General features: G+C 42.6%; 1 protein-coding gene and 2 non-coding genes across 3 annotated transcripts; all 3 read left to right on the forward strand.

The window, feature by feature from the left end:
* Nucleotides 1–282: 282 nt before the first annotated feature.
* ncl (nucleolin) lies at nt 283–8,719 on the forward strand. Its single transcript, XM_041935135.1, has 16 exons — nt 283–415; nt 1,513–1,614; nt 2,008–2,131; nt 2,546–2,677; nt 3,050–3,283; nt 3,519–3,668; nt 4,141–4,221; nt 4,419–4,542; nt 4,788–4,924; nt 5,389–5,515; nt 5,793–5,929; nt 6,313–6,442; nt 6,733–6,875; nt 7,156–7,282; nt 7,405–7,697; nt 7,952–8,719. The coding sequence occupies exons 1-16, from the start codon at nt 398–400 to the stop codon at nt 8,014–8,016; spliced, it is 2,124 nt and encodes a 707-aa protein (XP_041791069.1). The 5' UTR covers nt 283–397; the 3' UTR covers nt 8,017–8,719.
* Nucleotides 2,808–2,947, forward strand: LOC121606045. Its single transcript, XR_006006819.1, has one exon. It is a non-coding gene; the product is annotated as a small nucleolar RNA SNORA57 (small nucleolar RNA).
* LOC121606044 lies at nt 5,140–5,276 on the forward strand. Its single transcript, XR_006006818.1, has one exon. It is a non-coding gene; the product is annotated as a small nucleolar RNA SNORA57 (small nucleolar RNA).
* Nucleotides 8,720–12,623: the final 3,904 nt, after the last annotated feature.

The following is a 12,623-nucleotide window of genomic DNA, read 5'->3' on the forward strand; positions in this document are numbered from 1 at the left end:
AATTCAGCATGTCACAGGCCTATTTCCGTCTTCAGAAGCAACACATTATTCACAGAGAGAAAAAACACTTTACCACGTGATTATTTATCTACATTGATTTACTTCTGCGCACAGTTTACAAATAATCGTTTGTTTCCGTGGAGTAGCTTCGCCTGTCTATGTAGGCGATGCGCGGGCACGATGCAAATATACCAACGTGTGATTGGCGGAGGGATTCACGTGGGCGGGTAGACGTGAACGCGCAGAGCAGAAGAGTAACGAGCGCGTCTTCGGCACATCTGTCTTTCCTGCCCAATGTCCCACCGAGTAGGCTGAGCCACGTGTGTGTATTAGCTTTTTCGTTATTTGTCTCTAGACGTCCAGTTTCTTGTGTTTCATTGAAACACAGAACAGCACCATGGTGAAGTTAGCAAAGGTGAGACTAAATTACGTGTGTATGACTCTTAAATTGTGTGCGTTTTGGAAAGAAGCTGTGTTTATGCATGAGGCCTTTCGCCTATCGTGGGAAGTTGCTGCGTTTTTGAGAAAAACGAAACTGACAGCGGGGGGAAATGTCTGCTTAATGTTAATGCTCTCTGGTCATTAATTCAACCGTCTCTGTGAGAGTCTGCTCGGTCGGGAAAGCATGGTGGAATTGCACTCGTTCAATGTGTTTCTTCTCCGCTGTGATCGGCCATGTTTGTGCCTTGCTGGTTGGGTTTTCTGGCCCGGCCTGCTAACGCTAACAGACTACTCAAGATGGCATTCATGCGCGTTCGCGATTTAAGCACGGAGTTTAGATACGTAGAAGAAAAGATTAAATGAATGGCACACCATGCACGTTTACCAGCTAATAAGAACATGTACTAATTATTGGAAGACCTGAAATTTATAATTTATTCTAAGTTATGCTAGCTAATGTGTAGTTGGTAATTGTTAGCATTAGCGCAGTGGTTAAACAGCCCGCAGAGCAGAAGCTTATTTCTGTCAAGTTGTTAGCACAATGTTAATTATTATTCACTGCGTATCCTTTCAAAATGGCGTTAACCGAAAGACGAGCTTATTGCACTTCTTTCTACAGTCGCCGTTCTTAAAAGATGCGGAGCAGTCGTTGAAAAGCTAATCTGCAAACGGTATAATTAGCCGACATGCTAACAGGCGGACCACCTGAGCTCCACGTGGGTTGTGCGCCTTGTATGAGTGACACACGAGGTGAACAACCAAAACGGAGACGCTAGATTACCGCCCAGACAGACATCTAATCACGAAACGTAGCTCATGTTTAGCCCACGTAAATAAATGATATAATGATTAAATCATTCATTTTGGTAGAGGTTGGGTCTCCGGTTTGTTTAACTTTGAACAACCTTATGGGGTAAGCCCCAATGTCAGCAAACATGCTGAAATCGGTCTGGAATATCATACCGTGGATTTTACTGTATCAAGCTACACCAGGGACATCTTGTCTTGTGCAAGCAAAGTCTTTGAAGATTTGTTTTTAAACTTTGCATTTATTCCCTCTTTTCCACACAGACAGCAAACAAGCAAGCAATTCAGAAGAAAAAGGCCCCTCCACCCCCAAAAGAAGTGGAGGAGGAATCTAGTGAAGAGGACAGCAGTGATGAGGAAGAAGAGGTACAGTATCGTTGTGTGTGTGTTTTGTCATTTGATTGTAGGTCTCAGTGCAGTCATTTAAGGATTTCCAGTTGCTTTTAGGAATTTTCATGCTTTTTATCAGAATCTAGTTAGTGTAAATTATGTATTTTGGCAAAATTTTAAATGCAGCATTTGGAATAAAGCAGTCTTCCTGAAATCACTATTTAAATTCAGATTACAGAAGTGATCATAACATATGATTTGTTCAAGGACCATCAGAGCTTTGAAAATCAAAATGTCTGGTTTTACGTTTATGACTATGAAACTGTAATTAGGCACTTTTTTCTGTATGTGTTTTAAGAAAGCATGACTTTAAAACCCACTGACGGGGTGTGGGGTTCACAGGTGTAAGTGTTGTGTTTTGTATTGCAGACTCCTCCACCTAAGGTAGCGAAGAAAGCAACACCAGCCAAAGCTGCCCCAGTTGTTAAAAATGGCGCTGCTGCCAAAAAAGCAGAAAGTGAGGATGATGATGACGACGATGATGATGATTCAGGTAAGTAATGCAATTCAACACACCTAAGTTGACCGGAAGATAACAAAACGTCTCACCACACAATTTGTTTAGTTGCTGTTCTGGTGCCTCTGATTGTAGGACACAAACTTTCTGCAGTATGCCTATGAGTCAATTGTGTTGCATTCATGAGCTACCTTTTTATAATTAAGATTTTCCAGTCCATGGACACAGACATGAATAAAGGAAGCATGCAGATCTCTGAGAGGAACTAAACGTTCCTGTGTGATCCACTGATCTCACCTTATCTAATTGGTTAGGCATTGGTCAGACACAGGATGTAAATTTTTCTGACACTTTAGTTATAACATTGTAATGCAAGATCACAAATCCCTATATGTATAACATTTTCACAAATATAAATGTATTAAGATTTTGTGCTTTATTTACCTACAGAGGAGTCTGAAGAGGAGGCCCCCCCACCAAAAAAGACCCCTGCAAAAGCAGCACCAGCCAAAGCCAAGGCAGCCCCTGCAAAAGCAGAGGAGTCAGATGATGAGGAGGAGGATGATGATGATGATGACGATGGTAAAACCTATAGAATTGTTTTGCAAAAAAAAAATTAGTTTCTTTGAACAGTTTGCAACAGTTGGTCATAAAGTTAGATAAAATGACTTGTATGCATTCTTTACCTTTTTAAGAAACATGCCACACACCCCCTCCATTTCTTGGCATGCATGTGGTTGTTTAGTACTCATGTGTGTAATGTAAGGAGGAAAAGGAAATGCAGCGCTATGTCTTCGGTACCGGTGTGCATTTTATCGTCTGCCGGTTCTATCCTCAATCGCTGTTACATTCTTGCTTTTCCGTCTGAAGTCTTGTTGCTGCAAATGTTCTCTAATGAATTATTACCATGCAGGTTATGTTGAAATTCACAGTTCTCTTGTGTGTATTGTCTAGATGAGTCCGAAGAAGAGGCCCCACCACCCAAGAAAGCTGCCAAGCCTGCTGCTAAAACAGCTGCCAAGCCCGCGGTGAAAGCCCAACCTGCAAAGGAGTCCTCTGATGATGATGATTCAGAAGAAGAGGCCCCACCTCCAAAGAAGGCAACTCCAGCTAAAGCTGCAAAGGCCAAGGCTGCTAAAGAGGAGTCTGATGATGATGACGACGACGATGATGATGACGATGAAGATGGTTAGACTGAACTTTGTATTTATTATTTTGGTAATACTAAGTCAGCATGGAGATGCTGACTTTTAAGCAAAAACCGTGGTGTATATGATGATCAACAAGGGACTTAATACTGATTTTATGTGATGTCACCTTTTTATGGATCTGATGCAGGTCAACGACACATGGTTGGTCGGTGGCTTAAGTTTGGTCTCAGTGACTGATGTTGCTCTTAACAACCATGTTTGTGCTTCTTCAGACTCTGAAGAGGAGATGGACACCACTCCTGCTCCAACAGCTGCAAAGGCAAAGAAAGCAGGCATGGTTAAGGCCAAAGAAGAGTCTGAGGAAGAGGATGATGATGAAGATGACGACGACGATGATGAAGATGACGAAGATGAAGAAGACGGTGAGTTTTAGAGATGGAAAAATTGATTGTGGTCCGCATGCCAAAAGCTAGACAAATAATTCTGGATATTTTTCATACAAACCTCACTCTCCAGTCAGTAGATTTCCAATCATCCCTTTTAAGACTCATTTAACATTTTATTTACTTTTTAACTGAAGTGTAAAGTAAAAAAGTGGTCACAGGAGAGGATGATGTGCTGCAGAAATGTGGCTTAGGTGGAAACGTTGCCATGTTGATGGAGAAGATTTGTTGAGGGCATAATAAACCCAAGATGTTTATTGTGCTTCTTCCACATTGTTGTATCATTGCTCCTTCACTATTAACAACTCCACCAGGAAACACCAAAAACATACGTGAAAGGCGAATGCTACATGACGTGTGGACAGGAGACAATTTCCAAAAGATGGCAAATGCACATAAAATCAATCCAATCGGTCTGTGACTTAAAGTTTATGCAATGCTGTCTCTACAGTTGCACCAGTGACTGCTACAAAGAGGAAGGCAGAGAGCAAGGACGCAACTCCTGCCAAGAAGGCAAAGTCAGAAGGCGAAGGTACGAATAAAAGCACCAACCCCATCATTTCAGTATATTCTGTTATGATGATCAACAAGGGACTTAATGCTGATGTCTGATGTCACCTTTGTATTATTCTGAATCTGTCTGGCATAATTAATACAATCCATATATTTTTACACACTAAATTAAACTCATGAAATTTGCTCTTTTTTTTTCTTTTTTTTTTAAACCAGGGTTCTGTTTATTTGTTGGCAACTTGAACTCTAATAAGGACTTTGAAGAAATCAAAACATCCCTGAGGAAATTCTTCTCCAAGAACAGCCTTGAAGTCGCCGATGTCCGGTTAGGTGGATCCAAGTAAGCGAGCAATTGTGACAGATCTCTTATATTATTTCAGCCCTCCAGTTGTACATAGTCAGTCAGTACTTGTTTGTACGTTGTATGTTTTTTCATACGGCACACTTTACAAGGAGTCTCCATGAAGCAGTGAAACTGATTTATGGGTGCATTGTTTTTGAGACCTGGTTTTCTGCAAGTTGCAGGGCCTTTTCCTGTTTTGAAGCAGGAATGTCTAATGGTTGATGCATGACTTGCCTCAACAGGAGATTCGGCTATGTTGACTTTGCATCTGAGGAGGACATGCAGAAGGCACTGGAACTCAATGGCAAGAAGGTCATGGGTCAGGAGCTGAAGCTGGACAGGGCCCGAAGCAAAGACAGCTCGCAGGAGGGCAAGAAAGGTAAAAAAAAAAAAATGATACTATCAGTGTCTGGATATATTTAGGAAAGTTTAATAAGAAAGGAACCAGGACATTTCCAGGCAGTCAACTTTGGCAGGTTAAACTTTTCTCCAGAAAAGTTCTTCCAAATAGCCATCATGACTTTTGTCTCACAGAGAGAGATGTTCAGCCAGTCGCGTCACATTTATATGTCCTGAGTGAAAATTACTGCAGCCCCTCCATTTCTTGGCATACATGTGGTTGTTTAGTACTCGTGTGTGTAATGTACGGAGGAAAAGTAAATGCAGCGCTATGTCTTCGGTACCGGTGTGTTTATCGTCTGCCGGTTCTATCCTCAAACGCTGTTACATTCATGCCTTTTCTGGCTTTTGGTGGAATCTAAAGAGGTTTCTCCATTGCATATTTCCTCAAAATATGCCTGTGTACATCTGACAGTTTTGGTGACGTTGACATTTGTCCCACAGAGAGGGATGCACGGACTCTGTTTGTGAAGAACCTTCCCTTCTCCGCGACGGCTGATGACCTGAAGGAACTCTTTGAAGACGCAGTTGACGTCAGGTTACCTCAAGGCCAGAATGGTTCAAACAGAGGGTAAGAACACGTTAGCACTTAGGGAAGTATTTGTTAGGTTATTCTTGTAGACCAGGTGACACAACTGTGCAGCATATATAAGAAACACAAGCTAACCTCTGATGAGAATCCTAGACAGTGCAGGAAACTGACGTACCCACACACAGTCATTGAAGGGATTGTCTAGTTTTTGTTTCCTAATACTTAAACCTGCCATTTATATACAGCTGACCAATATTTTGGTTGGTACTATACTACTCTTGTTCCAGACAAATAATCTCTTTTTCTACTGTAACAGCATTGCCTACATTGAGTTCAAAACTGAGGCGGAAGCGGAGAAGATGCTGGAGGAGGCGCAGGGTGCTGATGTACAGGGAAGGTCCATCATGGTTGACTATGTTGGAGAAAAGAGCCAGAAAGGGGCCAAGGTGGCAGGTAAACCTTTTTTGACATTTTTATAAAGCTGTGATACTAGCATCTGATTGTATAAGATTATAATTAAGTGGTAGTTTGTGTGCAGTTGTTAATTACACTCAGTGACTATAGCAGAATGCTTGAAGGGGGTTTAATTTTTTTTTAAGCAGCTCCTGCAAACTCAGTCAGCCTTCAATGCTAATGCTAATTGCTCCTTATAGGTTTGTATGTGTGTGGTGACAGTGCTCCTTGATCATTGACTCCATTGTGTGCATTGAAACATGTGAATGTTTTGCATGTAATCAAGACTGATTAAATGTTTTTAAATATATAGATTACTTCCAAGAATAATCATTATACAATCTGTACTGTTTGTCTCATGAGTCTTTCTTCTCTCCCTGTAGCTTCAGGAGCAGCCAGTAAAACACTTGTAGTGAATAATCTGGCCTTCAGTGCCACAGAGGAAGTCCTACAATCCACATTTGAGAAGGCTGTCTCCATAAGGATTCCACAGAGAGATGGCAGACCTAAAGGGTGAGTTATCTGTGTGGCATACAACAACTGTATTGATGGGATCAGGAGGAATTGTCCTTCCATGTCTTTCCAAATCTGAGACTGCTACACCTTCTCATGAGCTCCTCTTAATCATAACCATGATTCTGCATGGATTCGCACGAGAAGCAGAGCAACGCACCTGATATGTTGGGCTCCCTCTACTCATATGGGTGCTGCTTGTGTCGGCTGTGCAACAGTCAGAAATGTCTAAATGAGGAATTGTTGTTTTCCAGTCACCAAGTTTCCTAACGCCACTCCTCTTTCATTAGTTTTGCTTTTGTAGAATTTGAGAGCACAGACGATGCAAAGGATGCCTTGGAAAACCTCAACAACACAGACATTGAAGGTCGGTCGATCCGACTGGAGTACAGCCAGAGCAGCGGCAGGGGAGAAGGGGGCAGAGGAAACTCAGGTATGTCTTCAAGCTTAACCCATATGAAGCTGAACAGCAGTCTGTTCAGCTATTATCCCGAATTGTCTTAACAATACAGGCGTAGCAGGGCCAGATGTGATGAAAACTTGACCTCCTGAACCTCTGTGACGAATCAAAGATAGTCAAGTCCTGATCTGGCCTGTACACGAGGTTTGAGCTTGAAGAAGCATTTGTTAGTCCAGATGTTGGTCGTTATGGTGGATGAAATCTTAAACAAGCCATAAAAGCAAACGTTTTAATGATGGCTTCTCTCAATCAGGTCCAACAAAAACCCTCTTCGTCAAGGGTCTCTCTGAGGACACGACAGATCAGACCCTTAAGGATGCGTTTGAGGGCGCCGCAGCAGCCAGGATAGTCACAGACAGAGACACGGGGTCATCAAAAGGGTAAGTCTGGGGAGTTGTATATGCTATTTTTATTTAATGTTAACTTTTGTTGAGTAGGAATTCCTATGCTAAAATCAGTTCGGAGTTTTCTCGTGACTTATTTTTCTGCCTTCTCCTCGCAGATTTGGCTTTGTGGACTTCGACAATGAGGAGGACTGCAAGGCAGCCAAGGAGGCCATGGATGATGGTGAGATCGACGGCCACAAGGTGACCCTGGACTACGCCAAGCCCAAGGGTGAAGGCGGCTTCCGTGGAGGTCGCGGCGGCGGCGGATTTGGTGGTGGTGGATTTGGCGGCCGCGGTGGAGGAAGAGGAGGTCGTGGTGGTTTCGGAGGCTTCGGCGGTCGCGGTGGTGGCAGAGGAGGAGGACGGGGAGGCCCTCGCGGAGGTGGACGAGGACGTGGTGGCTTTGGAGGTGAAAGAAATTTGTTGGCTTAGGGAAAAAGATGCCAGCTGTCTGGTCTGCAGTGTCATCAATAATGTTTGAGGTTTTGTTTTCAAAATTAGAAAAGACAACTTAAGGGGCTGGTTGTGTTTTTTGTTTTTTTTTCTCTCTCTCGCTTCTACTGATTATACTTCTCTCCTCAAAGCACAGTGTTCTGGATACTGTTAGTTGACTTGAGCTTGCTGATGCTGGCCACTAAGTGTTTCTTTGTTCTCCTTTTTTAGGTGGAAGAGGTGGTGGTGGATTTGGAGTCAAACCCCAGGGGAAGAAAATTAAGTTTGATGACTAAATCCTTAGTCTGTTTTACTTTTTGAATGGACTCTGGTTTCATCACTTTTCAGAGCTTTTGGACATTCCAGAAAGCGTCACTGATATATATTTAACTGTTAATGGGCATTTTAGCCCTTTATTTAGACCCTCAGACCTTTCCCACCCTTCTGTGCCAGACCGGTACTTTTGACCTTCTCAGCTCAAGTGCTACGTGTTAGTACTGAATGTCCCTAATGCAAACCTGCACCTCTTGCCCTCATTAGCGTTCTTGCTTTTCCGAAGGAGTAAAATGGAATGGGTCTGGCAAACAAGTTTGCTGTGAAAAATACGCTCGTCTTTGTCAGATACATGTGTAAATTTAAACAGTTTGTATGATTTCATTTTACCTTTTGTAAAAAAAAAAAATACACCTGTATCCATATGTTTCGTTTTTATTTTGTTTAGTTTACTTTAGCTGCCAAGTTTTACTGTAATGTGCAAAGCATATTTTGATAGAAGATTTGAGTCAGTGCTCGAGAGTTGGGTGTTGAGAAATATGGCACAGATGATCTGTCATGTTTTGTTTGGTGGGGCACAGTCAGTGTCTGAGTCACAGAGGATGAAATGCCTCTAATGTATGTAACATAAAATATTTGTAGTGCATTGACTAATTTTTTTTCCCATCTGAAAATCTCAAGATTTTCACGTGATTAAATAAAATCCTGTAGGTGGTGATTTTTAAATATGTCTTTATTGTACGCGTTTCAATCTGGTGCATTGAATAAGTATCAGCAGGCTCCAACAGGCTTGAAATATTGAATGTAGAACCGTGTCATTGAACACAGTTGCCAAGTATGGTACATTTAATGGGTTGCTAATGCACCGACTACATCCAATGCAATACAACTGTAGGTTCAGCTCTGCTAATTATGGTGCGGTTGTATGGCATTATGTTAATGGATCTTATAACAGTGTCCAACCCAACTGACAACATTTGTAAGCCTAAACCATTTACTGAGTGTACAAGCAGTGAATAACCATATTTACCCTTTAATGTGATTTAGAACAGTGCTGCATCCCTTTTAAGTCACCTGGCCAGAGCTGAATGAGAAACCTCTCCTCTTCCACCAGGTGGCAGTCTTTTTGTGTAATGACACCTTAGACAATGGCCACTGTTGTCTAAATAGGGAACTGTGTATACTGTGTACTTGCATGCAAGTTATACTAAATTGGCCATTGACAGATATGAGATAAATAGGGCGGGCCCTGACAGCTATGGAGTCTTGCATGTTATTCTCCCATTATAAGGCAAAACCACACATCTCTAAAAGTCTGATTCAGGCTGTTCACAAAACTGGAATTGACAGCCTTGGATATCTGCAGTGGAACTTTGTATATCCAGATCCCACAGCTAGCAGGGAAAATGGGCGAAGTCAATGGTGTCAACATTAACTACCCTTAAAGTTGAGCCACTCTGAAATCAGCCAGCATGCAAGGGGCTCTCTTTATTCACTTTCTGTAAATTGTACTGGTTAGCTCTGTTGGTGCAAGCTGCAAAAGTAAAGAGAAAGACACTAGAGAGAGAGAGTAGAGATTAGACTACGTCATTTATACGTCTTTGCATATGAAGTGACATTTCAGTAGTTCTTGTCCTGAAACAATCGTGAAAGCACAGCCCAGATGCAGTATCAGCTCTACTGTACCACTATGCTGACTGCGGTTTTCCTGTAGCTGTCAGTATACTATATACACAGTGCCAAGGACAGATGCACAAGAAGATACACATAAACTATATAATAAGGACAACAAAACAAACATAGCAATCACGCATGGGCAAGTAAGTGAAAAAGAATACATACAGTATGTACACTGGCAACAGGACTCGACCGTGACCCTGAGCTGCTGGGCAGGTCTTTCTCACAGTGACACGACCAGACAGGGGACAGCAGTATGCCCTGGGAGCTGAACAGGGATCTTTGTTCCTGTAGGTGCCTGGGCGGGAGGCGCTGATGATGGCACCACTGAATACCTCCATTTAGGGATTTGTCGCCCCCCGCCTCGGACGGTGACAGAGGTCATGCTAGCTTCTCTCTGCGGCGTTGTGTCGGCCGTCTAGAGTGACCTGTGTGCTTTCTTTCTTCACCTCTGGGCTCACCCTTGAGTGCTTTCCTGTTGTTTGTTTTGTGTTCTCCCTGTCAACACAGTCACCCACACGGACGCAGTGGTGGGTCAATATGAGCTTCAGCATCCGGTTGATCAAATGCACATGCAACCATACTCCTGTGTTCAGAGTAATGTAGTAATAGTAATATAGTTTATCGCCTTAAATATCCATAAGCATGAAACTGTTTTGATGAAGACTGACGTTAGTAAACAGGGCATTGTGAAGAAGGAGAGAGGACTGAGACTGGTGGTTTAGCTCATTTGTAAAGTGACTGATGAAAAATAGATCCCTCTTTAAATAAGAGTATACTGCTCAGAGTCCTCATCACAATGGATCTTTGTTAAGCCCGTGGTGTCCTCGAGCACAGACGCTGAAGTGGCATTGCCTCTGCCTCTTTTCCAGTTTGCCACAGGGAGTGGGGATGCAAATAGGAATTTATCTTTTTTAAACTTCCTGGATGTACAGAAGAGATGAGGAGTGTGTGTGCGTAAATCATCATTGCTGCAGGGAGGCTGCACCCTTATGCAAACACTTACATCATTTTCAGGGTCATGAATCCGATAGCGGCCGAATGCTCTTGTTTGACTAAAAACTAAAAAAAAAAAGATTTATGTAGCCTCATTTTCTATCATATCAAGAAATAGTGACGCCACCCACTGTAGAGCTCAAATGTGCTGTTTTTACTCTTCATCTTTGTACAGATTGAGCAAATGCTATAGAACAAGTTAATTAGTTGTGCAGGTAGGTGGACCCACGGACAGAGCCAGGCTAGCTGTTTTGTTCATCCTCAGTCTTTGTGCTAATATAAGATAAAATAAGGTAATCTAACCGGCTGTTGGCTGTGGCCAACAATAAAATAAGTGGTGTCAGTCTTCTCATCTAGCACAGCAAGAAAGTGAGAATATCCTCCAGAGTGTCACACTATTCCTCTAGCTGCAGCAGGGTGGTTAATATTACGTTAATTTCCAGCATCACTGTATTGGACACAACCTTGTTATTAATTTGTAATGACTGATCTCAGTTTAGGCTTAATCAAAATTTGTTTTGCATGTTTTCTAATCCATCCTCTAAACTATCCTAAACTACTGGATGGAACCACATTGGTGCTCTGGAACACTAAAGAGACTGGCAGCACTGTAAGCTACAGTATGCATGATTTGCCGTCACAGCATGCTGTGTGAAGATGCTCCGTCTGCAGGTTGAGGAATGTTCTTTTTAATTTTAGCCCAAGCAACAACATTCCCGTCCTCAGCCGCGCCGACGATGGTGCTGCAGAGGCCTTTGAAGAAAATAGAGGGCTAGTGTGAAAGCTTGCGGCCCCCGCCAGCCGACCCATTGACCGCGCTGACATCAAAAGCTTCCTCCAATTAGCGTCGGCAAACACGCAGGTTGGAGAGCTGGGTGCGTGCCCGCATACAGTGAAATGACACTGGAGTGGGACATTTACACCAGATGACGGTACATTTTGGCTGGTGTTCGATAAGTAAATTCCTCCTGCCACAAATCCAGTTTGGTTCTTTTCAGTCACTTCAGCTAAAATGAATCCAGACTTCACCTGTGGCCTGACAGTAGAGCAGTAATTGTATCTCCTGTCCGTTCATGCAACTCTTTGTCTTTGGGGTTTCAAGCTCTCTTCTTGCAGGTGTTCTAACCAGAGCTTTGAGGAAGTGGTGAAGACATGACTCATCTTCCTCCTCCTTTTTTTTCAATCCGGTAACCACTCATTGTGTCACGCACACCCACACACAGCACACACTTGAGCGCTAACCATCAAAACTTAGTGCATCCTTACGTACTTGCTCAGAAGCTGCTCACAGTACAGGAAGTTTGTAATAAATTACAGACCGTGACTTATTTTCATATTTATTTTCAATCGCAATCACATCTCAAAATGATGAATCAAGTGAGAGCCGTTTGCAGACGTCTCCAGGGTAGATGTGTTCTTTAGGTGTGTTTTTGTATAACTCATGTAAGGTTTAGATGACTGTTGAATCAGTTTTATTAGCTCATTCATTAAGATGCCTAGCACACAAGACTGTGTTAAGGATATGAGGCCTATATTTCTATTATATTTCTATATAATAAATAAGATGAAAAGTCGCCTATATACGACCTGTAGTGGCCCTGTGAGGCTGTATATAGGCACAGCACTGCTTTGAGCTAAATACTCATAATCACAATACTACCATGCTCAAAAGGATAATTCGTGTTGCAGATCGTTAGCATGCTAATTCGCACCAAACACAAAGCACAGCAGCGGCTGACGGGGGATGTCATTCATGTTGCAGCCGCTTAGTATGAATCAAAGCACTGGGCAAATCCACATTTTGGCCTGTTGATGGCGCTAGATGAAAAGTCAAGGGAGTTTTTGCAATTCAGCTTACAGCAATCCATCCAATATTTCATGTTACACAAAAGCACACATCACAAAGTCGTCACTTCTACTATTATGAGTTCTCCTCTCCTGCTCACACAGGATCACC

The sequence above is a fragment of the Chelmon rostratus genome, chromosome 4, assembly GCF_017976325.1.
Source record: "Chelmon rostratus isolate fCheRos1 chromosome 4, fCheRos1.pri, whole genome shotgun sequence".
Classification (NCBI taxonomy): Eukaryota; Metazoa; Chordata; class Actinopteri; order Chaetodontiformes; family Chaetodontidae; genus Chelmon; species Chelmon rostratus.